The sequence below is a fragment of the Amblyomma mixtum genome, chromosome 10 (genome assembly GCF_055824585.1).
Source record: "Amblyomma mixtum isolate Tamu chromosome 10, ASM5582458v1, whole genome shotgun sequence".
Classification (NCBI taxonomy): domain Eukaryota; kingdom Metazoa; phylum Arthropoda; class Arachnida; order Ixodida; family Ixodidae; genus Amblyomma; species Amblyomma mixtum.
Window position 1 is genome coordinate 22,952,234 of NC_143021.1, and position 27,938 is coordinate 22,980,171.

General features: G+C 45.6%; 1 protein-coding gene across 1 annotated transcript in view; it reads left to right on the top strand.

Annotated features, from left to right (window-relative positions):
• The first annotated feature begins 272 nt into the window (after positions 1 to 272).
• LOC149325349 (solute carrier family 22 member 6-like) overlaps positions 273 to 27,938 on the top strand; it is a 213,799-nt gene continuing 186,133 nt past the window's right edge. The window contains exon 1 of the mRNA XM_089562702.1: positions 273 to 1,486. Coding sequence (XP_089418828.1) covers positions 578 to 1,486 — 909 coding nt within the window. The 5' untranslated portion in view covers positions 273 to 577. The remainder of the gene's footprint in view (positions 1,487 to 27,938) is intronic.

Consider the following 27,938-nt stretch of genomic DNA (forward strand, 5'->3'; position numbering starts at 1 on the left):
CACGCACCACTGCGCACCTTCATTCCTTCTTTTCCCAGACTGCAGTAGACTAGATTGGCCTGCCTGCCGATGCCGCACTCCACACCAGCCCCGTCCATTTTAAAAAACCAGTGAAAATCTTCTGTTTTAAACCCCATGTCATTCATTTCAGATTCATTTTTTTTTGTACTGTTTCCCCTCATGTAATACCCCTATTCAGGGGCATTTGAGGTGTACAATAAATAAATAAATAAATAAATAAATAAATGTGCACTGCGTTTATTTGCCGACTACGAACGTTAAGTGTTAAAGGCATTTGCCTTTCTAATTAGCTAGGGCTTGTCGCGCAAGAGCGGGACCCCTGCCTTCCTAAGGGCGCCTAGAAACAGCGCACGGCCGTGAAGTACGAAGCTCACCCACAGGCGGAGGATCCTTGCCGGGTGTCTGGGAAAGAGAAGAGCGAGACATTCCAAGAGTGCGCGCGCAAAGGAAATCTGTCGGGTGTCCTGTTGCAGTGGACAAAGAAAACGAGCTGTTACGCGATGCCTCCGAGGCGCGGAAAGCACGCACGGGAGAAGCCGAGCCCAGTCGAGACGCGATGGCGGAGCCTGTTCCCGAGTGGGGTCTGGCGCCCATGCAGCGGCTGCTCGCCCTTCTGGTGGCCAGCAGCAACTTCTTCCTCGCGTTCAACACCGTCGGGTCGGCATTCGTTCTGCCCGGAGAACTGCCCCTGCGGTGCGGAAACGCTTCGAATCGTAACGCGTGCGCAGCCCTCCACCGGGGCGTCTGCGGACGGATCGAGATCGAGCCCTCGGACGCGTACGGTCGGCGCACGGCCATCCACGAGTTCGGCCTTGTGTGCGAGCGCCGATGGCTGGTGCCGCTTTGCCAGTGCCTGTCCATGGCTGGACTGGCCCTGGGTGCGCTCGCCTTCGGTCGCCTCTCGGACCGGGACGGCCGGCGGACCGCTTTGCTCTGCGGGGCCGCAGTGCACGCCGTCGGCTGCCTGGGTGCCGTGGCCGCCCCCAGTGCCCCCGTTTACGCGCTGTCCCGGCTGGTGACCTCTGTGGGCGCCGCCTCAGCGCCCTCGGTGGATGTGCTGCTCGTCGAGTCCCTGGTGCCCCGCCTTCGCTACGTGGACAGCGTGGCCATCTCGGCGGGCTTCTCCCTGGGGGCCGTGTGCGCCGCCTGGCTCGCCCCGGCGCTGCCCAGCTGGCGCGGCCTGCACGCACTCATGCTGCTCCACGCGGCGCTGGTGCTGGCCTGCTCGGGCCTGGTGCACGAGTCGGCTCGCTGGCTTCTCAGCCGGGGCCGTCTCGAAGAGGCCCAGCAGGCGGTGGCCAGCTCAGCCCGCTTCAACGGCCTGCCCGAGGCAGAGGTCCAGGGGCTCGTCCGGGGACTCGGCATGGCGGCCGACCCGGATGGCGCTGCTGCTGCTGCGCGGCCACTCTGCGACGTGTTCCGCTCGCGAACGCTGTGCTTTTACACCGTCTTCATGTGGTACCAGGTAAGCATGCTGCTGCACCAGCTTGACGTGTCTTTGCCCAATCCAAAACAGGACTCTGCACAAGTATTTGAAAAAAAATTATCTTCGATACAGGTACACTAAAAAATTGTACTTCCAATCAAGACGCAAGATACTGTGCGGTTTGATTTCCGATACAGATGCTCAATACTGCATCGTCGATACTTCGATACACCACTGAAATCGCTAGTATTGATGAAGCTGGTAATATGATTAGGTAAGTAGAAAATTTATCCGTGGTTTCTGCTACTTTTAGTGAATTTGATAAAGCACATTCTATATTGAAGGCTTTAAACGACTCGGGTCGCACAGATTTTTCATGTTTCTTTAAGCTCCACTGTCGGTGCCGCTGGTTTAGTTGAAAATTCTTCATTGAAATGAAGCCGTGGTTACTTTGAAACAATCACTTCATAAGCAGCATAGCAAAACTTTTTTAAAGCCAATGTTCTTCACGCGAAGTGATCCATGCGACCACATACAAATAGCCTTGTAACTGTTTTTGTACTCTTCATTTGTTGCTGCGGTATTTATCGATTTCTTCGGCCGTTTCCTCGTGCTGAAAGATACAAGCTCCGTGTGCTTGGGAGAGCCGAGCAGAGTTGTCCTAAGCTCTCTGTTTAACAGACGTTTGAAGTTGAACATTCTTCGTTAAAGGCCGCAAGGAAAACAGCAAAGAAAAAGGCGAAAGTTTTTACTAGGCAAGCATAACTTGCTATTCTGTTATTTCGACGTTTTTTTTTATTACTTAACTGCGGTAAGTAGCACAGTTTCCTCAAATTGTCGGTACGAAAGAGCCTCGTGAAGCGGTCGTGACTTAGGCGAAGCAAATGAAAACAAGCCCATGTATACAAGAGCGCGCGAGCACGTTGCGGTGTTGCATTTCATGAAGGTGTCCTGTAACGCGAAAGGGCTACGGGTTCTTTTCTGCGGAGGAGCCACCATAGTTGGCGGTAGCGTGTGGAGAAAATCGGGACTGGTCGATATGGTCCTGACATCAAAACCACATCACCTCGTACGGCTATTACAACACCCTGTAACGATTACTCAGCACAAGAATTATGACGTCACTACAGAATTTCTCATTGGTCTTCAGGGAATTCTTTGATTGATTGATTGATTGATTGATTGATTGATTGATTGATTGATTGATTGATTGATTGATTGATTGATTGATTGATTGATTGATTGATTGATTGATTGACATGGCTTCATTCCACGCCATTGCATAACCAGGCCTGGAGTGCGGCCTGAGCTCGGTGACCAGAACCGACAACGCACTTCCTCACCAGAAGAGGATTTGTCGACCATGGTGTAGTACTTGGCCGCAACCTTCTATGAACAAAGCACCTAACCCTCGGTTTCCAGTCCCCTTTTACCCTTCTATTGGTCCTCTCAAAAAAGGTAAAAAAAACATAAAAGAAAGCGAGAAGATGCCTGGACCAGCAATGCTTTGCCAGGCTTAACGCCAATTCAAAATAAATGAAAAATAACTAAATGTTCCAGAGAAAAAAAAATTTAAGCGAAGAAAAGAGGGTTAAAAAAAACTCAAAAGCAAAGAAAACTATAGGGTCGTCACAATAAAAGTTAGGCGCAGGCAGATAGCCAAAGCACAGCATGCAGTCCGCGGAATAAATATTAGAAATAAAAAAAGAGAGAACCCAAGTCACTGCAAAGTCATGGTCACCGTAACAGTCGAAGAAAGCACAGCGCCGGCCACAAAATAAAAATCAGAAAAATAAAAACATGATCAAGAGAGAAGAAAAAACCGAAGCCACAGTCACACAGTCAAGGACACAGTCAGAGTCACGCAGTCAAGGACGCAGTCACAGTCAGAGTCACGCCAGTACAATTCCAAATTATTCACGCTGATTTCTCTCTTTTCTCTAATCTCTCTTTCCCAAGCTTTGCACAGAGGAGCGCCCCGTGCTCAATAAAGGAGCACGGGGCGCTCCTCTGTGCAAAGCTTGGGGAAGAGAGATTAGAGTAAAGAGAGAAATCAGCGTGAATAATTTGGAATTGTACTACTTATGAGGTGAGCCATTTGAAGGAGAAGAGCACAAGCAGCAGGCTCTCGGAGAAGGGAGGAAAACAGATGGTGTGATGTCCGATGAGCAAAAAGAGTTTAAACGAGAAACTAAAGAAGCAGTAACAGAACAGTCCCGGAAGTAATGACGGATATTTGCACATAACAATCCATAGGAACAAGTTGAAGACGGAGACAGGCCAAATCTTTTAAAATAGACGGAAATCTACCGTGCCCAGTAAGTAAAGTTATTAGAGGATTCCTGGGTAAACGAATAGGGGGAATATTAAGTGTATCAGGGATCCAGTTGAATAGTTCAGTGCCACCATTATTCTCGCGCCAAAAAATGCTCCATAAAAGAAGTGAAGAATGATGCAAACGGGAACGAACGCAACGACGTTAAAGGGTATAATTATGTAAACTTCCAAACTGGCCGGCACTACCAGCAGCTTGGTCGGCTAACTCATTTCAGAAAATTCCGGAATGACCCCGGATATGAAATAAAAGAAATGGGGCTAAAGAAGACAAACGATAGAGATCTTTCTTAATTGCAATAATTGTCGGATTGTAAGAAGTAACTGAAGACAGCGCAGAAAGCAGAGATAGAGAATCAGTGTAAAAATGAACAGGCGTAGAGGGAGGGTTGTGAATAGCATAAACAACAGCAGAATGAAAGGCTGCAAGCTCAGCGGCTTACGCGCTAGAGGGTGGTTCTAACGAGAGACGGTGTACATGGACAATATTTTCTGTTGAGCTAAGAACAACAAATGCAGCACCAGCTGAGCGAGGAGGGAAAGACCCATGAGTGTAAATATGCAGGGCACGTTGACAAGAAAAGAATACAGCTTCTTGAGAACTAAGCTGAACAAAAGAAAATTTAAATTTCAATGAGGGATGGTGTGACGAGGGATCAACGTGTTCCTTCTGCGCTATCTTTTCATCATGAACGTTATCTAATTCGCCCAACTTTCGGCTTTTCTTTTCTTTTGTATTGGTTTTGATATTTGTAGTGCCGGTTTTGCACTTGATGTTTTCTATTGCCTGTGCCCTTTGTATTCCATGACTACAGCGCAACGAACGGGACAAGAAGAAGGACAGAGGCAGAGACACAACACAGCGCTGTGTTGTGTCTCTGCCTGTGTCCTTCTTCTTGTCCCGTTCGTTGCGCTGTAGTCATGGAATATCGGAACCAACTCGCCCAGCAACTTACCTTGCCCTTTGTATGCAAACCTGGATATGTTTACAGAGTCCGCGTTTTCTTACAACTTCGGATCGTTTGAGACTGATGTACATGACGGTAAAATTTTGCCTTTTAAAGAATTGTTTACATTTTTTCCCTGCTACTGGCCGAAGTATTATGCCTGAGTTGTCTTCGTTGCTGAAAAAATTTGTACAAGGGGCCAAGGCCTCGTCTGGCTCTTAGCCTTTAGCCTTGGCCTCCTCTTAGACACTGTCTGAGGAACAAATAAAGAAAAAAAATAAAGGTTGAATTTGAGAGGGGTCATAAAATGTATTACCGTACACTGCGGATTGACGTAACGTGAAAAGCATAAACTCTGCGCATAACTGGTCTAGATAGATAGGCAGAGGAAGAACGTTTGCAAGAACATGAAGAGCAGCGGTTCGCGTGGTATGATAGGCACCAGTAAGAGCCAGAAGGGGAATTCGTTGAAGCGATAAAACACGATCTCTTAGCCGAGAAAGGGGGCAATGAAACCACCAAGCTGGGGCGGCATAGGTAATTGTAGGGAGAATAACCTGATGATAAATTTGGCGCATATGAGAAGGAGAAACACGAAAATGGAAATGGAACCAATTAAGGAGCTTGGTGGTAGATGCAAGAATTTTCGTTTGCAAATAATTAACATGGGGAATAAAGCTTATGTAAGAGTCAAAGACAACACCTAATAATTTAATACTCGGTTCACACTTGAGACTGTGTCTAGTGGAATAGTCGGCTTGCACTTGTGTAACGCCGGAGCTCTATTAAAAAACAAAACATAAGAACACTTTTCTGGGTTTAACGGAACGCGGCACGTGGTACACCAGTTTTGGATTAAAGTTGAAACATTTGAGCCCAGCGTTGACAACTCGCGGCTAGTTTTGCCAGGGATGAGTATAATGGTGTCATCTGCATATGCCTGAATGTGGATAGGTGAGGGGACAGGAAGGTTTAGAAGATGGTATAGCAGAAGGTTCCAAAGCAATGGCCAAAGTAGTGAACCCTGCGGACTGCCGAGGGAAGAAGGCACAGAAAGAGTGCAAGAAGGAGATTCATAGGTCAAATGGTGGTTATGAAGGAAAGACTCCAGAAGGGAATATAGATTTCGAGGGCAACGATGTTTTTGTAAAAAAATGTAAAACCAGAGGGTGCCAAACACTATCAAATGCTCCTCTGAAGTCCAGAAAAATTAGAACCACAGGAATTTTTTGTTGTTTATAACTATGTAAGAACTCTAGCAAATGATATAGAGCCTGGACAGAACTGCGGTCATTCGTGAAACCGTACTGATTTCTATGAAGTAATTTATTTTGGCGCAGGAAGTAATACAGCCGACCATATAGTAAACGCTCGAGCACCTTACCGAAAGACGAATTAATACAGATCGGTCAGTAAGAATTCAGAAGGTGCTTTGGTCTATTCGGTTTGGGAATAAAAGTAATTCTGCTAATTCTCCATGTCTGCGGAAAATAACCCAAGTACAAAGCCAGAGTTAAAGAGGGAGACGAAAAACAAGGGATGAGCGTTAAACAAGGCGACAAAAAAACGGGGAGAGATAAGATCAGGCCCTGGAGAAGACGACAAATCTAATGAATAGATGACAGCTTTGATCTCCGCAGCAGTGAACGGTAAATCTTGGACTGAGTTAATGTAAGGCTGCGCAGTAATGTCCCGAACATGAGTATGGAAAGGGAGATCACGGGAAGAATCATCTGTAGCGACGTGAGTACGAAGGAGCAACTGTATAGCGTCAGGAAGCGTTTTACTATATGTGCCATCAGCGTAGCGTAGAGGAGGGATAATGGAAGGGCACCTGAGCTTGCCAAAAGCATGTTTATATGGCTTACCAAAGAGATATTTACGCGTAGCTGTGGAGCAGTTCTCTTTTGTATAACTATCATGTGTGGTTCTGATGTTAGAGCGATACTTCGCAAGAACTTTATAATAAATTGAACGGTGAAGAATTCTCAGCTGTGAGTCTGAAATGCGTTGAAAACGGCGACGAAGAGCGCGCACACGGGACCTGTCCATGCTCAAATGAGCCGTCCACCAAATGGAACCCTCGGGAAACTTTGGTTTAACCAAACGCAAGTTTTTCTTGTAAAGTGACTTAAAGGTGGCGTTAAATTTTGAGAGGACATGATCAAGAGCACGCGTCGAATGAAACTGATAATTGTAAAAAGATTTGAACCAAGGCAGTGAAGTTAACTGGGCAATTAAGAGGCTGGAGCTGGCTCTGGTGACACGCTTGAACGGCGACAACGGTTGGGAAAGAAAAGAGTATGTAATAAATCTGTGTTCGGAAGAAAGATAAATCAGGAATGACTTCCCAGGAGTAGCCCTATGCAAGCAAATTAGGTGAAGCGAAACTGATGTCAATCCAATTGGAAGCGTATGGAGTTTCATAAGTAAAGAGTCCAGATTATTCAGAAGAACGCGGGCATTAGAAGCCGCAAAAGCTTCAACATGAGTTCCTCTAGCATCAGTGATATTGCCGCCCCATATAATGTTTTTTGCATTAAAATCACTGCAAATGATACTTTTGTCAGTGGGTGAAGTCTGGATAGAAGTGGTGAGCAAAGCCAGAGATACTGTGATATCCGCACAAGGCGGTACATATACTGCTACAAAAAGGAATTGATCAGGTTTGGTTTTGTGGGGTTTAACGTCCCAAAGCGACTAAGGCTATGAGAGACGCCGTAGTGGAGGGCTCCGGAATTTTCGACCACCTGGGGTTCTTTAACGTGCACTGACATCGCACAGCACACGGGCCTCTAGAATTTCTCCTCCAAAGAAATTCTAGCCTCCGCGGCCGGGATCGAACCCGCGTCTTTTGGGCCAGCAGCCGAGCACCATAGCCACTGAGCCACCGCGGCGGCTAGGAATTGATCAGTCGATGTCGAACATAAGATGGAAACAACTTCAGGAGAAATTAAAGTATGGACGATATCAAAGGTAGGATTGTGTAGCAATATGACACACCGAGGGTTTTCAGGAGACAGGATTTTGTAAAAAGTGGAGGGAATTCCTACAAATTGGTTATGGGTAGTGATATATGGATCTCCGACAGTGCTGATTGTGATATAATTGTCCAAAATATATTTAACCATCGGGGCAGTCGCACACCGGGTGTGATCCAAATTGACTTGGAGAAAATTGATGTGGTCCGGCGGAGGACACGGGGTTACATGAGGAGCGCTACGAGCCATGATTAGTGCGGGAACGGATTCTCTCCGTGCGTTCACGCAAGAGTGAACAAGAAACATGCCCCGCAGGATGATCGGACGGGCGACCGGCGGCCGCGCAAGGGGCGCACTTCCGTTGGGGATCGTGCATGGAAGTTGGGCAGGCCGCCAAGGCATGTGACCCCGCACAGTGGGTGCAACAAGCCTTTGAAGGATCATTTTTCATCGTGCAAGCCGTCAAAGTGTGGCCATATTGAGCGCAATAAGTGCCGAACGGCACATGCAGGTGTTCGCGCACCTCAACCCAAGTCCACCCGAGGGTCACGCGACGTGCCTCGCATAGACGAACGAAGGCAGGGGGATCCACCTCGAGGACGTGGACGAACTGTCCGGATCTTTAGGGAAATGAAAGTCTGACCTTACAGGAGGATGGGTGCAGATGAAGATTAGGGTTCCGGCGGTTGAGTGCCATAACTAGGTCCTGTGGCCGCACGTCGGGGTCGACCCCTGCCAGGCGAATGTGTGGGTTTCTCTGTCGCGGGACACGGACCTTGATCGCGGTTCTTAAAGTATGTTGAGCTGGATCCCATATTGCCGACGCGTTTTCGAGTTGAGGCCTTACTAGAGCTTGATACATTATCAGTTCGACATATAAAGGCGCTTGAGCGAAGTTTCGGCGTAAGTAGCCAAGAGTACGGTTAGCATTGGCAATAATGAAATCGATATGCATGTTCCATGAGAAGTTATTGGTTATGTGAACTCCAAGATATTTCTTTGAGAATGCTGGCTCCAATTCATCGCTGTTAATAAAGTATTCGAAACACTCAATGGTATTATAAAGGCGCGAAATTCTCATTGCCTTACATTTGTTATTTATTTATTTTTTATTTATTTATCATCATACCCACAGCGCCATTGGCTGGCATTACAGTGGGGGGGTAGAAGAAAAAGTACACAAATGCCACCGCGTGCAGGTGGTTACAAAAAAAAAAGATAACAATGAGATAGAAAGAACACGGAATTATTATACACAAAAAAATGTCACAGAATGTAGTATTTAAAGTCATCACACCAGTTATAGATACTGTTAACGTCAGATTGAAGAAGACAGCAATCGTTTGGGCTTCTTATTACTCTGTACAGAACGCAATCATCATAGAATAATTTGACAGCAGAGTTAATACCGTTAGGAAGGTCATTATTATTGATAAGAAACAGTAAAGGACCTAAAACAGAGCCTTTGGGTACGCCGGATGTTACGGTGCAAGGCGGTGAGGTGCAGCAGTTGGCTAACACGAACTGAGAGCGGTTAGTTAGGAAGGATTCGATCGACCTAAAGAGGTTAGGAAATATATTTAATGTGCTAATTTTAAGAAGTAGGTGATGGGGAACTTTATCGAATGCTTTAGCGAAGTCCAAGAAGATACTGGCAATAAATGATCCGCTCTCTAAGGCAGAATAAATGCTGTGAGTGAAAGATGTAGCGTTTCGCAAGAAAATCTTTTACGGAAACCGTGCTGGAATGGACTAAAGAAACAGTTTCAAGAAAAGACAGGCGAGGCCTGAGTATATGACATATTCTAAAAGTTTGCAAGGAATGGACGTTAAAGATATTGGCCTGTAGTTAAGAGGACATTGGGGGTTACCTGATTTGAAGATGAGAACCACCTCCCCACTTTCCATTCTAACGGCAGTGTAGAAGAGTGAATAGACTAGGTGAAAATGTGCGACAGAAAAACAGATGAATACACTTCTGTGTTTATTAGAAACTTCGAGTTGATTTCATCAACTCCGCAGCAGCAAGGCAACGTCAGTTTCCTAATGAAACTTAAAGTTAAAAAATTAAAATTAAAGTTACCTAATTAAAGTGTGGCTAGCGTGGCAGTGCTGTTAGAGGAATTAGCCGGTATTAGATAGGATCTCATAGGGCTTAGTGAGGTCAGGAGGACAGATGAGGCGTATACAGTACTAAATGGCGGGCATGTACTGTGCTATCATGGATTAGCAGATAGTCGAGAACTAGGTGTGGGATTCCTCATAAATCAGGATATAGCTGGCAGCATCGAGGAGTTTTATAGTATTAACGAGAGAGTGGCAGCTATCGTAATTAGGCTTAATAAGAGGTACAAGCTGAAGGTAGTGAAGGCCTACGCGCCTACATCAAGTCATGATGACCGAATAGTTGAAAGCTTCTATGAGGATGTGGAATCGGCAATGACCAAGGTAAAATCACAGTACACTGTACTGATGGGTGACTTTAATGCGAAGGTCGGTAAAAAGTAGGCTGGAGACCAGGCGGTAGGTGACTATGGCAGAGGTTCTAGGAATATTAGGAAAGAGTTAATAGTAGAGTTCGCAGATAGAAGTAATTTACGGGTTATGAATACCTTTTTTCGCAAAGAGCAAACAGGAAGTGGACGTAGAAGAGCCCCAATGCTGAGACTAAAAATGAAATCTACTTCGTACTCTGCGCTCACCCCGGCATCGTAGAGGATGTCTAGGTCATCGGTAAGGTCCGTTGTAGGGACCACAGAATGGTAAGGTCTCGTATTAGCTTAGATTTGAAGAGGGAACCGAGGAAACTAGTGAAGCGAAAGGGTATTAACGAGTTAGCACTAAGAGGGAAGGTAGAGGTATTCAGGATATTGTAGAATAACAGATTTTTGCATTAGCTGAAGAAGACGACCGTAGTGTTGAAACAAGGAATGATAATCTCGCAGCTATTGTTACAGAGTGCGCTGCAAAAGTAGGTGGTAGGATGGTTCGACAGAATACCAGCAATCTATCTCAGGAGTCTAAAGATCTCATTAAGAAACGCCAAAGCATAAGGACGCCTAACTCCACAGAAAGGTAGAACTACCAGAGCCAACGATGTTAATAAATAGGCGCAAGGTAGCCGACATAAGAAAGTTTAACATGGAGAAAATCGAGCATCCTCCAAGAAACAGAGGTAGCCTAAAATCAGTGAAGAGAAAACTGGGCATAGGTAAAAATCAGATGTATGTGCTAAAAGAAAAAGACTTCAATGTCAGTAGCAATATCGAAAAGATAGTTAAAGTTGCCGAAGAATTCTACACAAATGTGTACAGTAGCGAATGTAATCATCAAGTTACTGAGAGACGCAGTCGAGCACAGCAATGGGACATGCCTCGAGTAACGAAGGATGAAGTAAAGAAAGCCTTAGGAACAATACAAAGGCGGAAAGCCGCTGGTGAAGATCAAGCAACTGCAAGATTCGCTGGTGGACAGAGGAGAGATTGTGCAAGAATAACTAGCCACCCTGTATACGTAATGCCTTGTGACCTCGAGAGTACCAGAAGCTTGGAAGAACGCTAATATTATCTTAATTCATAAAAAAAGGAGACGTCAAGAAGTTGAAAAATTACAGACCGATCAACTTACTGTCCGTCGCCTGCAAGGTATTTACAAAGGTAATCGCAATAGAGTCAGGACAACATTACACTCCAGTCAACAAAATGATCAGGCAGGCTTTCTTAAAGGTACTTTACAATAGACCACATTCGTACGATCAATCAGGTGATAGAGATATGAGCAGAATATAACCAACCCCTATATATAGCCTTCATTGATTACGAGTAAGCATTTGACTCAGTGGAAACTTCAGCTGTCATGCAGGCATTGCGGAATCAGGGTGTGTAATGCGAATATATTGGATGATATTTATAACGATTGCACAAGATGATACGTCATCGTAATCATAAGCCTGACTATACCCACTGCAGGACAAAGGCTTCTCCCATGTCTCTCCATTTAACCCTGCCCTTTGCCAGTTGCGGCCACTGTATCCCCGCAAACTTCTTAATGTCATCCGCCCACCCAACTTTCTGCCATCCCCTGCTTCGCTTGCCTTCACTTGGAATAAACTCCGTTACCCTTAAGGACCAGCGGTTATCTTGCCTTCACATTACATGCCCTGCCCAAGACCACTTCTTCCTCTTGATTTCAACTAGGATATCATTAACGCGCGTTTGTTCTCTCACCCACTTCGCCCGCTTCCGATCTCTTAATGTTACACCTATCATTTTTCTTTCCATAGCTTGCTTCGTTGTCATTAACTTAACCTGAACCCTCTTTGTTAGCCTCAACGTTTCTGCCCCATAGGTGAGTACAGGTAAGATACACCACTTATACTTTTCTCTCGAGGGATATTGGTAAACTGCCATTCATGATCTGAGATATCCGGCCATATGCGCTCTACCCCATTCTTATTCTTCTAGTTATTTCCCTCTGGTGATCTGTATCAGCTGTCACTACCTGCCATAAATAGACATATTGCCTTACTACTTCCAGCACCTGGCTACCAATTGCGACACTTGCTAGGCTGTTGAACATTACTTTGGTTTCCTGCATGTTAATTTTTAGCCCCACCGTTCTGCTCTGCCTGTCTAATTCATTGATCATGCTTTGCAGTTCATGTCCTGAGTGGCTGAGCAAGGAAATGTCATCAGCGAATCGCAAATTACTTAGGTATTCTCCATTAACTCTTATCCCCAACTGTTCCCATTTCAGGCCCAGGAATAGCTCCTGTAAACAGGCAGTGAACAGCATAGGCGAGATCCTGTCCCTGCCTGACACCTTTCCTTATTGGAATTTTATTACTGACTTTATGGAGAACTATGGTACCTGTGCAATCGTTATATATATTTTTATATATTTTCACATAGCACTCTTCTACACCCTGATTCCGCAATGCCTGCATGACTGCTGCGGTTTCAACTGAGTCGAATGCTTTCTCGTAATCAATGAACGCTATATATAGGGGCTGGTTATATTCTGCACATTTCTCTGTCACCTGATTGATTGCGTGAATATGGACCATTGTCGAGTATCCTTTACGAAAGCCTGCCTGGTCCTTTGGTTGATTGAAGTCGAAGGTTGTCCTCACCCTATTAGCGATTACCTTAGTAAATACCTTGCAGCCAACAGACAGTAAGCTGATCGGTCTGTAATTTTTCAAGTCCTTGGCGTCACCTTTCTTATGAATTATGATATTATTAGCTTTTTTCCAAGCTCTAGGTACGCTCGAGGTTACAAGGCATTGCGTATACAGAGAGGCTAGTTTTTCTTGCACAATTTAAGGCAGACAGCTGGGCTAGTTGGTGTGTAGATTGAGAGGACATAGTAGTAGCGCTTAAAAAACAAGGACGACAGGGTAGAGAAAGACAGCACAGGCGCTACTAGCGTCTGTGCTGTCTTTCTCCACCCTGTCGTCCTTGTTTTTTAAGCGCTACTACTATGTCCTCTCTTTCTTGCACAATCTCTCCTCCGTCCTTCAACAAATCTGCTGTTACTTGGTTCTCACCAGCTGCTTTCCTCCTCTGCATTGCTCCCAAGGCTTTTTTTTCATCCTTCGTTACTGGCGGGATGTCCCATTGCTGTGTCCCACTGCCTCTCTTAGTAACATTCTGATTGCAATGGCTACTGTATAGATTTGTGTAAAACTCTTCGGCTACTTCAACTATCTTATCCATATTGCTAATGATATTGCCCTCTTTGTCTCTTATCGCATGCATCTGGTTTTACCTATGCCTAGTTTTCTCTTCGCTGATTTTATTCTACCTCCGCTCTTCAGAGCAATCTCGATTTTCTGCATGTTAAACTTCCTGATGTCGGCTACCTTGTGCTTATTTATTAACTTCGACAGCTCTACTAGCTCTATTCTATCTATGGAGTTAGACGTCCTCATGCTTTGTCGTTTCTTAATCAGATCCTTAGTCTCCTGAGATAGCTTTCCGGTATCCTGTCGAACCATCCTACCGGCTACTTCTACGGCACACCCCGTTATGATATCTTTGAGGCGATTGTTAATTGTTTCAACATTACGGTCGTCATCTCCAGTTAAAGCGGAAAATCTGTTCTGCAGAAAAATCCTGAATTCCTCTACTTTCCCTCTTAATGTTAACTCGTTAATAGACTTCCGCTTCACTAATTTCCTGCGCTCCCTTCTCAAATCTAAGCTAATGCGAGACCTTACCATCCTGTGGTCGCTACAACGGATCTTTCTGAGGACCTCCACATCCTCTACGATGCCAAGCTGAGCGCACAGTATGAAGTCTATTTCATTTTTAGTCTCACCACTGGGGCTCTTTCATGTCCACATCCTGTTGGCTCGTTTGCGGAAGGAGGTATTCATGATCCGTAAATTATTTCTATCTGGGAACTCTACTAATAACTCTCCCCTGCTATTCCTAGAACCTATGCCGTAGTCACCTACCGCCTGGTCTCCAGCTCACTTCTTGCCTATTTTCGCATTGAAGTCGCCCATCAGTATAGTGTACTGTGATTTTACTTTGGCCACCGTCAATTCCGCAGGTACTATTGTTCTCCATAAATCAGCAATATAATTCCAATACGGAAAGGTGCCAGGCAAGGAGACACGATCTCGCCAATGCTATTCACCGCTTGCTTAAATTAGGTTTCCGGGGCCAGAAATGGGAAGAATTGGGGATAAGGGTTAATGGAGAATACCTGAGTAATTTGCGATTCGCTGATGACATTGCCCTGCTAAGCCACTCAGGACAAATCATGATCAATGTGCAAGACAGGCAGAACAGAACAGTGGGGCTAAAAATTAACATGCAGAAAACCAAAGTAATGTTCAACAACCTAGAAAGGGAACAGCAGTTCGCAGTTGGTAGCGAGGTTCTGGAAGTAGTAAGAGAATATGTGTACTTAAGGCAGGTTCCAGTTTTCTTCCACTGAACGCTCAAAGAAGTCGTTCATGAAACCATCAACGAACATAAGTTCTTTGTTTATTGCAGAATAATCTCCGTTTCCGTAGTTTGTTATGGTCTTAGGAGGAGAAAGTACGCATCTTATACTGCCTTTAACGGTAAAGTGCAAAAAACAATGATCGCTTAGACCAGGGAAATCGGTTAAAGAATGTACAAGGGAAGGTGTTGTGGTAAAAATCAAGTCTAGTTTGTATGCTGAGGTAGGTTGAATTCTCGTAGGTTGAGTAACCAGCTCTTTAAAATTAGTCTAAGCATAAATAATAAAAGCCGAGCTGTCGCTTGACGCTTCACTGCGAAGAGGGCCATATTCAGACCAGTTTATATTTGGAAAATTAAAATTGCCTAACAGGAATAATGGAAATGATGGATACCTTATGACTATGCTGTTCAATGCATCGTGCAGCTGATTGCACAAAACCGATGTTTCATTTCGTGGGCGATAACATGCGCACAACAGCACTGTTTGGTGCCCGAGCTTGACACACACACAAATAAATTCTAGAGCACAGGTTATAAGAATATTGCTTGATACAAGGTTGCTGGCCACAGCTATAAGAACACCACCTCCAGATTTTATGTCCCGATCGCAACGATAAATATTGGAGCTCTTGTCGCAATCAAACAACTCAGAATCCGCAATCTTTGCTGACAGCCAAGTTTCGGTCAGCACGACAACATCGGCCGCGCAGGCGTCACAGACAGAGGATAAAGCAGCGCGTTTTTTTTAATACACTTCTGACGTTAGAGAATAAAAAAGATATAGATATACCACCATGACCCGATTTTCGCGTAGCGCTAGATATTAGGATGAAGTAGTATCAGCGTCAGCGATCATTGAACGATCAGATTTGTCTTCTGTCTTTCGGTTGCTGCCAAGTTCAAGTTCGCATACGCTGTCGGTAACTGGAGAGTAAATATATTTCAGTAGCGTGGCTTTTTGGGCTTGTTGGTGCATAGTTCCAATACGCTGTAGCGCAGCAAAAGACAAGGACACAAGAGACGAGAGACGAACACCGCGAGCGCTAACTTCCAACAAATTTTATTCTCCTGAATCATCAAATTTATATGCCAGAAAACAGACATCACATGCGCGAACAGTCTCAATTCCTTAGAAAAACGAGCTCTTTATCTGAGAGGAGAATGGAAGGTGTGCTTACACACGAGCATCCTGACCTGTTTATCTTTTCGGCTTCAATGATTTCGCGCGTTACCCTTTCTCTGCTTTTTCCTATTACCAGACTTTTCTCAAAGAAAGGCTTAAAGGTTTTTGACTTGCATGCGAGAATGTGGTCAACCAGCGACCCGCCTTGCCTGTTTCTGACGTTGCGAGCGTGTTCCATTAGGCGCTCGTTCACACATCTCACCGTCTGGCCGATATAGTGTTTTCCGCATGACAAGGGAATTCGATACACAACGCCTTCATCGCACGTGACCTAGGGCTCCTGGTGCCTAGTTGCGCATCCGCGCGCTTTATTGGTGTTGGTTTTTCCCAGTTTGCGCAACGTTGCAAGTCTTTTCAGCGCCGAGAATACGACGGTCGCATTCACTCGATGACCAATGCTTTTTAAGTTGTGAGAAATCTGGTGTAGATAAGGTAATACAACAAGGTTTTTTCGTTCACGAGGAACCGGGTTTCGGTGACATTGATTTTCTGGTTTCATTCTGTTAACAAGTTTTCGGCAACAGAAAGTTGAACATGGGAGAGGTACCCGGCATTAGTCAGCCTCTTGGACTGCTCTTGAAAACTATCGGTCATCATGTGAGGACAACATTTGTGGAGAGCATTTTGAAAACATAAATTGACAGTACCTCTTTTTACCAGTTTTGAATGAGCGGAGTGATATGGCAGCATTGGCTTGTTGCTACGCGGCTGGTAGGCCCAGCATATGTGATGAGCGTGAAAGGTGAAGTCAATATCTATAAATCTAATGGAGTTATTGATGGGCAATTCGCATGTTAAAACAAGCGGTTTAAAATGTTCTTTCATGATAGTTAAAATGCTGTGAGCCTTTGGCTCAAGTGAGCCGTGGTCACACTTAACAAGAATAAAAATGTCATAAAGAAATCTAAAGACCTTGATTACGTCCAAGCTGTCTAGGTGGCTGGAAACAGCCTTGTCAAGTTTAGTTAAAAACAGATTACTCAGAATCGGCGCTATGCACGACCCGATGCATATCCCTTCTTCCTGAAGGTCGGGTTTTCCTTCCCAGTTAATGAACGTTGACTGCAACTAAATACCTAAAATTTCTAAAAAACTCCTCGCCGAAGCAGCCGCCACATTCTGGAAAGCAACACACCCGAACTCATCTATGCACTCCTCTACACAGCACAGCACCTTGTCGTTGGGCAGCGAGTAATATAGATCCTTAACATCCACAGAAAAGAAAAATTCAGGGGGAACTTTGACTGTCTAAAGTGCGTAGAGGCGAAAGCGTTTTCCGCACCACTTTGACTGCTTCTGTAGCACTGGTGGCGTCACATGTAATTGAGCGCTAATTACTAAGTGACGACAAATAACTAATTAATGGTTAATTACTGATTTGTGCCGGAATACTAATTAACTGCTAATTAATGACGCTTAAGCTTCTCCTTTAGGAGTGGAACGCGACAGCGTGTTGTAGCCCTGCCAGGGAGTCCACGGAACGCCACCACCCGTTCGGCGCGATGCCTTGCCCTTTGAACGCTTTTGAGGAAAGGAAAGGGCGCAGCAATTCTCTCTCATCTCGGTGGACACCTGAACCGCACCGTAGAGGAAGGGAGGAAGTGGGAGTGGAAGAAGAAAGACCAAGATTGCCCGTAATGAAGAAAATGAACATTGTATTTGAGGAAAGGAAATTACGCAGTAACTGTCTCACATATCTCGGTGGACACCCGTCAAAATTCAGGGGGGGGGCATTTTTTTGACCTAAAGTGTGGTCACTGATGTGTGGTTAAGATGTTAAGCTTCGCCTCTAAGAGTGGAATGCGACAGCGTCTTGCAACGCTTCCAGGAGTCCATAGAACGCCATCGCCCATTCGGTTCTATGCCTCGCTCGTCGGCAAATTGGTTTTTGAGGAAAGGAAATGTATGTTTCTCTCATATCTCGGTGGACTCCTAAACCTCGCCGGAAGAGAAGGGAGGAGGATGGGAGTGAGCGAAGACACCGTATTCACTAGACGCACCTTTGCTCTTCCCAAGCCATCGAGCTGACATGGCGGAGTGGATAGCATGCTCGTCTCACACTCCGAAGACCGGGGTTCGATTCCTGAGCTCGACCAATTTCTTACTCGGTTTTATTTATTTATCTGGCCTGACTAGAGAGGTTAATTTGCCTGATTGGGAAAGTAAGCATTTTACTAAACTCAGTCCCACTTGTAGCATCACTACACGGTCCGTTTAATTGGTTGCATGGTTACTAGCCAATCTACAATTGGCCCCGTTTGAAATTCGCGCACTGTGACGTCACGACCGTTTCGACCAACTGAAAAGCGTGACATTTTTGTCGACAACTGCTGCTTACAACGATGAGGCATTAAAGGCTTTCGCCTTAAAATGCAACAATGCTTTCATCAGAGCGGGACCGAACGAAGCCTATAATTTCTTCAGATTTCTTAACCTTAAAGTTGTCGTCAAGCGGTAAAAGGTTAAGTTTGCTTTGTAAGCACATTGAAAGTGCCAGTTTCAGAAATGATCACCCTGAATGGTTTTTTTCGGTTTATGGGCTTTTGCACTGAAAAACATGTCTAAAAAATCTTTTCGTGCATCGCCTATTTCTTTAGCCAGCTTGGTAAGGTTTAACTTATTGCATAGTTTCTTCGCTTTAGCGTGTACCTTTGACATCATAACTTTGTTGCGGCAGTTAAATACAGAAGACACGGCTTCGTCAGCCTTGGACTTGTAAAGTTCACAGGATAGAATCACAAAACCACCTTCTTTGTCAGCAGGCAGCACGACCAGGTCCTGTTCCTTGATGAAGGACTCGACGCGCTTGAGTGGTAGCTTGGAAGATCCTGGCTTTGAGCATTGCAAAACGTCGACTCCTTCTGAAATCCAGCGGTCGTGTTCCAATTGCGTTGCACGCTGCGATAGTTGGCGTACCATCGCAAGTAGCTGTGCAGCTGACGGCTTGGGCTCCGCAGCAAACTTTGGTCCTAACGATCCTTTGTCATGCGGAAAACACTATATCGGCCAGACGGGGAGATGTGTGCGTCTGTCCTGTGTATTTGTGTTCTTGTGCCCTGTGTTCACAACGCGCTAGCAAATATGATTCCAAACGCTTTCCAACTAGCCCAAGTTTCCGCCTTAATAAGTGTGAACGAGCGCCTAATGGAACACGCTCGCAACGTCAGAAACGGGCAAGGCGGATCGCTGGTTGACCACATTCTCGCATGCAAGTCAAAAACCTGTAAGCCTTTTTCTGGTAATAGGAAAAAGCAGAGAAAGGGTAACGCGCGAAATCATTGAAGCCGAAACGATAAATAGGTCAGGATGCTCGTGTGTAAGCACACCTTCCATTCTCCTCTATGATAAAGAGCTCGTTTTTTTAAGGCATTGATACTGCTTGGTGGAAAGAGCCGAAATAACAAGACGCCGATACAGAAAGGAACACACAGAACGTACACGAAGCTACGAAGAACGAAGACGAAGAACGTAGACGAAATTTCAGTCGGCAGTCAGCTTCGTCTACGTTCTGTGTGTTCCTTTCTATGTCCGCGGTTTGTTATTTCGGCTGTTCCCACCAAGAAGTATGAACCAACTAGCTCAGTTTTCTATTCTGTGAATTGATACTGTTCGCACATGTGATTACTGTTTTCTGGCGTGATGCTTAAGGAGAATAAAATTTGTTGCAAGTTAGTGCTCGCGGTGCTCGTCTCTCGTCTCTAGTGTCCTTGTCTTTTGCGGCGCTACAGTGTATTGGAGAGTAAAAATAACGATTCTTATTTATGTGTAAGTTGTTACAGCGCACTTAGAATAGTTGCTCACTGACACTCCCAAAATCATAGTCAACAGCACGTGTCTTTCGAACACAGGTGTGGCATGATGGCGCCGCGCGCTGGCTTCACCGAGCCGAGCGTGGGAAGAGCTCCTTCGACCACTTCCCAGCTAGTCATTCTTTTTGGTGGGGTCATCTTGGGGGTCAAACGACCTTTCAAAATTTCCACTGTTGAATCCGCCACACCCACACCTGTTGAATCCACAAAAACACCTATGCACATCTCCCTATTTTCAAGTGCCTCGAGGATTATCTCTTTTTGCATTAGTAAGACTGTTTCAGTGGACCTGTTTGGGCGGAAACCATGCTGTGACGGATTAATGAGGTTAAGTTTATTGCAGAAGTTCATGAGTAATTGTATGAATTACTCTTTCTGGGCCCTTAGAAAAAAATCGGCAGAATGGAAATCGGTCGATAGTTGGACATATCGTTTTTATCGCCACTCTTGAAAAGTACAATTACTCTGGAGATCTGCATTAATTTGGGAAAGCAACCTGTTGATAACGCCAGATTATATATATAAGTCAGTAGGGGGGCGATTACGTTCAGCACATATTTAACTGGAATAATTTGTATGCCATCAATATCGCGTCATTTGCTATTTTTCAACGAGTTGAATATATTACATACCTCGTGTTCATCTGTCGGATCAAAATAAATGCTGCGGCTATTCCTAGGAATTGTGCTGTTCAAAGATTGAGGGTTTTGAGAACTGCTGACAACATCTTTAAAAAATTTGTTAAATTCTTCGGCAAGTTCTGTACCATGTATGCGGCGGCCCTGAAAAACGAGATCTTTGATAACTGGCGACGATTGGGTTCTGTTTAGCATCTTGTTTAGTTTTTTCCATACGTCTGCACTATCTTTACAGGATTCCTGTTGGAACTCATGCTGCAGGAAACGCCGCTTTTCATTTCTCAGGAAGGAATTCAGCTTATTTCTATATTGCTTAAATATTTTTAAATCTAGAAGTGACCTCGTTTTGACAAACTTTTTATATAATCTTGCCTTCTTTTTTATTCTTCTTAAACATTCACGGCTGATCCAGGGCTTTCGGTTGTTATGATGTGGCTTTAAAATAATTTCTCTAAATTGTTCACAGTAAATTCGCTTAAAAATGCCTATGAATGTTTCATACGCCTCATCTGCAGTGTCACAGTGGAATACATCATCCCAGTTTTCATTCACAAGACTCGAGTAGAAAGATTCCAAGGTTACAGGGGTGATGTTCTGGACAATTACTGTCGTCGAAGTTTGCGCATGCGTTCTTTTATCTTCACATTCAACAAAAAGGTATATGGGAAAGTGGTCGCTCATGTCGTTACATATAACTCCTGATATTACATTTTTTGCATCAATGTTGGTGATAAAAAGGTCTATCAAAGTTACTGTGTGCATTGTAACACGTGTTGCAATTTTAGTAAAGATAGCATGCCCATTTGCTTCTACTGTCAAAAGAAAGGTCTCCTGCGCAGGGCAAGATTTTAGCACATTAATGTTGAAATCGCCCAAAAGTAATAATTCCAAATTATTTACATTCACGCAGTTGAATAGCAATTCCATGTGGGAAATGAAATTATTGAATTGACCGTTTGGTGGTCGGTAGATCACGCAGTAGATATAGTTTCTAGATTTCAAGCATAGGCATTCAAAATCCTCACTCAACAGAGACAGTTCGGGAATGATTTCACATTCTAGATTGTTTTTGCTGAGGATTTCAATCCCCCACCTTGTTTATTAGGTCTGTTTAGGAAGAAACTATTAGATCCGTCACGCCTGTAAACCTCTGTATCCGTTGAATACCACGTTTCTGTCAACATTATTACATCGAAGTCAAAAACAAATTCGTTTAGAAGGATAGCAAGCTCATCTTCTTTATGCCTTGCTGATCTAATGTTCAGATGAAAGGAACTCAAGCCAATTTTTCTCGATGTATTAAACGTGGTGTTTATGTCGAACGGAGACTCAGCCATTTTACAGGCGAGATGCCAAATGTAAACAAGTGAAGACGCTTAAACCATTTTTTCCACGTCCTGAGCATTGCGAAGGTACAGAATCGACGACGACTCTTCCTTCCTGGCAAGAACTCTACCATTGCTTGTCCAGACAAAATTCCACCCTTTTGCTTGCTTTTGTTCAATAGCCATGCCAAGTACTCGCTTTAGTGCTGGACAAAGATGCTCGTTGTTGAAAAGGGGCGAGCTCGGTGAAAAACCCAGGTCCTCAGTTGACAAGCGCATTTTACGTGCTTTTGGGAGCACAGCATCTCGCTTGGGACGGCTTTTGAACTGCACAACGATATTCGGTACAGTGTGGGGTTTTCTTGCAGGGACGCGATGACAAATTTCAATGTCGCCTTTCGCAATAGGCTCCTTTATAAAACCTCCCCTATTTTATCAAGAGCATCAGGAAGGTTTTCATTTTCAGAGAAAGGTATCCCTTTAATCTCAAGGTTCCGATTCCTTGAATACTGCTCCGAGAAAGTCACTCGATCCTCCAGCTGTAAAACTTGCGTTTTGAGCGCTTCGCATTCTTCTAATAGCTGTTCATTAGCCGCTTGGAGCTCTTTGTTTACTTTTGCGAGCTCATCACGTTCTTGCTTGCTGTCCTCGAATTCTTTACTGAAAAATTCGAGACTTGCTTTTGCTTCCCTTAGCTCTTTTCTTAGATCCCGTTCAAGTTTTGCTTGAAATTCGCGCATTTCCTTCCTAAGTTCAGTAGATTCGGTCAAATGATTTTAGGGGAATCCCCCAAGGTGGAGTAAATTTGTAATAAGGGAGTAATTACTCATTGGCATCCACCCAAGCGCAGCCATACGGCTACAAAGGAAAGCTATACAGCTTTCTCAGAAACTTCGTAGTTAAAGAAAAATTCGTCCTGGTCCGGGGTTCGAACCCGGGACCACCGCTACACCGGAGCAGTCGCTCTACCAACTGAGCTAACCGGGACGGCAAGCTTATGGTAGGGCGAGAGCGAATTGATCAATAACTCGAAGTGGGAACAGTGTTGGTCAAATGTTTTCACCCATCTCAAATGCAACAAAACAGTGCACACAAACAATGGCGTTGGCAGCAGTTTGGGCAGAAAGGACAGAAATGCCAATTCACTGTATGGAAAACGTTCTAACCTGCAATGATAGCGGACAAGATTTAGATAGTCTCGTCAGGCTGCCCTTGCTGCTGCCAAGTGATTCCTCGGTGGAAACGCGGCCCTTTTTGTAGCAGGCGCTTCCCTGGTGGACGTGACGTCACCGGCGTATTGTTGTCGTCACGCTGGCTGCCTTCCTCGCCGACGGTTGCTTCCAACACCGGTGAATACTGGCCGCGCACTTGATACTGCAATGATAGCGGACAGGATTTAGATGGTCTCGTCAGGCTGCCCTTGCTGCTGCCAAGTGATTCCTCGGTGGAAACGCGGCCCTTTTTGTAGCAGGCGCTTCCCTGGTGGACGTGACGTCACCGGCGTATTGTTGTCGTCACGCTGGCTGCCTTCCTCGCCGACGGTTGCTTCCAACACCGGTGAATACTGGCCGCGCACTTGATACTGCAATGATAGCGGACAAGATTTAGATGGTCTCGTCAGGCTGCCCTTGCTGCTGCCAAGTGATTCCTCGGTGGAAACGCGGCCCTTTTTGTAGCAGGCGCTTCCCTGGTGGACGTGACGTCACCGGCGTATTGTTGTCGTCACGCTGGCTGCCTTCCTTGCCGACGGTTGCTTCCAACACCGGTGAATACTGGCCGCGCACTTGATACTGCAATGATAGCGGACAAGATTTAGATGGTCTTGTCAGGCTGCCCTTGCTGCTGCCAAGAGACGACTCAGGCTGCCAAACTCTTTGGTGCGTCTCTCAAACTTCAACCACATGCCCAAGCAAGCACTCAACTTCCCTCCGAGTAAACCAGTTCAAAAGAGGATGCTACAATCGAGTTGTTATAGCCGTTGAGAAAAGCCCACACTGCAACTTCTCAGGACCCCACGTACGAGGGGGGACCTAAAAGAAACCGAATTGAGAGCGCGCTACCATTCGTAGACGTCTGTTTTTGTTTTTGTTCTTTGGTCGGCGTTCCATCTTCATCGTCAACGTAGTAGAGAGTTCTACCGTTAGATGGGGTTAGCAGAGACCCTCACGAAACAGCTGTTCAGACGACATAAATTTGTAGGCAAACATTTGAGCGTAGTGTTGTGTTTCGCTTGCAGTTACTTTGTTCCGCCTGCGAAATCTTTATGGCAAATTTAAAAGAACAGAGAGTGTGTTTGAAGTTTTGTTTCCTGCTTGAATAATCGGCAACGGAAGCTTACCAAATGTTGCAACACGCTTTTAAAGAGGGTGCTATGAGCCGCACAAGAGTTTCCGAGTGGTTTGGGCGCTTCAAACGTTGTGAGATGAGTGTCGAAGACCATGCTCGTTCTGGGAATCCTTCAACGTCTCGAAACGATGAAAACATTGAAAAAATCCGCCAAAAAGGAACAAGGATGGTCGTTTCACGATCGACCAAATTTCAGAAGAGACAGGGGTGAGTTGAAGCTCCTGTCAGCGAATTTTGACTGAGCAGTTGCAAATGAGACGTGTTTTCGCTAAATTTCTTCCTCGCATTCTCACACAGGATCAAAAGAACATTCGATTAAATTTGAGTAGGGATTAAAAAAAAGAGATTGAAAGTGATCCAAACTTCTTCACCAAAGTCATTACAGGTGATGAGAGTTGGTGTTAGGGGTATGATCCAGAAACTAAGCAAGCGTTAAGCCAGTGGAAGTCTCCCAACTCCCCGAGACCAAAAAAAAGCAAGGCAGTTGAAGTCGAATGTGAAGACAATGATCATTGTCTTTTGTGATGTTCGTAGAATTTTGCACCAGGAATTTGTTCCCCCTGGCCAGACTGTTAACAAGCACTTTTATTTGGAAGTTTTAAGACGTCTGCGAGAGGATGTGCGGAGGAAACGCAAGGAACGTTGGCGATCAGGTGACTGGTTCCTTCATCACGACAACGCCCCCGCACACACGGCCTTACGAGTGACCCACTATTTGGCCTATCGGGGATGGACTGTCGTTCCCCACCCTCCATATTCACCAGACCTAGGCCCGTGCGACTTTTTCTCTTTCCGAGAGTGAAGAAAAGTCTAAAACGGAACCGTTTTGGTGATGTGGTGGCCGTACAAACAGCTTCGCAGAGGGCACCGGACGATATCAAAGTTGAAGAGTTCCAGAGATGCTTCAAATAGTGGGAAAACAGACTTGATAAGGGCATCGCATTTCATGGAGAGTACTTTGAAGATGACGGAAAGAATTTTGTGCAAGAGTTAATAAATAAAGTTTTTATACGAAAAATCCGGTTTCTTTTGGGTCCCCCCTCGTAAGCTAAGAAAGCCGAACCTGCTACTATACACATTCACTCAAAAACGCAAGAAAAAAACTGAGTAGCAAATTTGGTTCATGAAGAGCATCCCGGACTACTTAGAAAGAACGGCTAAGTAAGTCCGCGTCCCTTCTTGCACGTACTAAAAAAAGTAAACATCTCCAAAAGCTGCACAACTGAGCGAAAATCACGAACTTTACAAAAACCACTCAACACTTCCACTGAAGCTCGGAACTCGTTTGCCTTCACCCCTGTCTACTTTTTTACAGTTGAGTCAATGCAACAACAACAAAAAAAAAAGGCAAACACTTGTTCTCCGAACTGGTCATTCTTCAGCCGCGCCCTGCGCGGTTGGGGTCGACGGCCGGTCCACAAGCCGATACCTCGAAAAAACTGCGGGGTTGATTGGTTCCGCCTCCACGCGACCTGCTGCGAAAAGGGCGCCTTCTCCATTTTTTGTCCCTGCTTGTGGTGTCCCCCTCCGACTCACGCGGTCTCTGCAGCGCCCCTTTGTGTGGCGGTCGGGCGCTATTCTCCCTAGCACGTCGCATGCGTCACCTGTCGAAGGGCAATGCCGTCTGTGTACCCTCAATGGAGAAGAGCGCTTTCGCCCTGCAAGGGCAGTCAACTTCGCTTTCATTGTGCGCATTCGCCTTCGGGAAAATTTCACTGTTAATTTTCCCTTTCCGTCAACAGCTTTCGCGGTGCCGTCCCGAGTTATTCTGCCTGCCCTCGCATCACCATTTACACCTGCCCTAGCCTTTCTCAATCGCTTGTCGCGTTCGCGATTTTTGCTGCGCAGCGACGCTACTTGCGGTTTGCTCTCTGTCCTAGGCGACGGCCCACCTGAAGAACTGTTAGCTTCTGTTTCCTCCGAACACGGTAGCTCATTTTCCTGCGGTCTGCCACTAGCCGCTCTGATTTGACTTTCGCTGAGCTGCTGTTTCCTTCGATGCAGCGCTGAGCCGCATTCTGCGCCTGCCATCGAATTGTCAAGGGGTGCTATGCGTCGGCCACTGCCCGTCGGAAACTCAAAACAATCCGTCCGCTTTCCACTTTCTGCAGAGCTTAATGCTTCGCTGTTCTGAAGTCGGCAGTTTGGAGCAGCGCTAATAAAAATTACGAAGAACTTTAGCGGCTAAAGTGCTGAAAGGCGAAAGCCTGAGTGCTGCATTCTGCTACACGATTGTTCACTTCACATTTTGTTGGTGCATTAATTAACTGCCAATTAATGACGCTTAAGCTTCGCCTTTAGGAGTGGAACGCGACAGCGTGTTGTAGCGCTGCCACGGAGTCCATTGAACGCCACCACCCGTTCGGCGCGATGCCTTGCCCTTTGAACGCAACGCTTTTTAAGGAAAGTAAATGGCGCAGTAATTCTCTGTCGTCTCGGTGGACACCTGAGCCGCACTGTACAGGAAGGGAGGAAGTGGAGTGAAAGAAGAAAGAGGGGCCGTAATGAAGAAAATGAAAATTGTATTTGAGGAAAGGAAATTACGCATTAACTGTCTCGCATATATCAGTAGCACTAGTCGAAAATTGTATTTGACGAAAGAAAGTTGCGCAGTAACTGTCTCACATATTTCGGTGGACACCCTTCAAAATTCGCGCGTGGTGACATCACGACAATTTGGACCAATCTGAAACGCGAACAAATACGCCTTGCTCGTCAGTAAATTTTTTTTTGAGGAAAGGAAATGTATCTGTCTCGCATATCTCGGTGCACACCTGAACCTCGCCGCAACGGGAAGGGAGGAAGATGGGAGTGAACGAAGACACCGTATTCACTAGACGCACCTTTGTTCATTCCAAACCGTCGAGCTGGCATAGCCGAGTGGTAGTGTGCTCGACTCGCACTCCGGAGACCGGGGTTCGATTCCCAAGCTCGGCCAATTTCTTACTCGGTTTTATTTATTTATCTGGCCTGACTAGAAAGGTTAATTGGACTAATTGGTTAAGTAAGCAATTAACTAAACTCAAACTTACTTGGAGCATCACTATACGATCCCTTTAATTGGTTGCATGGTTAGTAGCCAAAGCACAATTGGCCCCGTTTGAAATTCGCGCACTGTGACGTTACGACCGTTTCGACCAACTGAAAAGCGTGACATTTCTTGTCGACAGCTCCTGCTTACAACGATGAGGCATTAAAGGCTTCCGCCTTAATATTCTGGGTTACCGCAGCAATCTGAGTAGCATCGCCCCTTTCAGCTAGCTCTGCGCTCTGACTTGGCGCTTCAGCGCTGCTATTCCGTGAGTCTCTGTGGAGCTCTTTCTCGGAAATCTGTGTGTCGGTGCGGTAGCATTCGAACTCCCTACACTCTTTCTGGCGCGGAACCTCTGCCTCAATTGCCGTAGCGGCATCTCTCCCAGGGCTAGAACCGGCCTTTTCACTACCTTCCTTAATGCCTGCACCTTCCACAAACTATCCCTTGTCTCTTTATTACGGCTGGCAGTGCTGCAACTCTTTTTATCCGCCTCCAAATCTACAGATACTGCCCCTGCAGCTGCCGAGCTGGAATTTCCTTCTGGGCTTAAACCTGCCCTCTCTTTGCTCTCCTGAGCAATTTTTGTGACCCTAGCTGACCAAGCGTGGTTTCTAGGCTGGTCGCTGACACTCATATGGGAGCGCTGCCCGCCGCCAACACTTCGACTTTTGTAGTCGGCCTCTACACGTATGCCAAAATACCTGTAAAGAGCGCTTTTCGCTGTCTCATAGTTGCCGAACTCTTTGTCGGAAAGACGCCCTAATACTTCGCTAACCTCACATGGGGGGATGAACACCAACATTGTAGACCAATAACCCTGGTCTAGCTCTTCCACTGCGCAAATCAGCTCTAAATTTGCGATGAAACATCTGAAGCTTTCTCCTCTCCGAAAGGCTCTCAAACGATTTCTCGCTCTTTCCCATTTCAGCAACTGA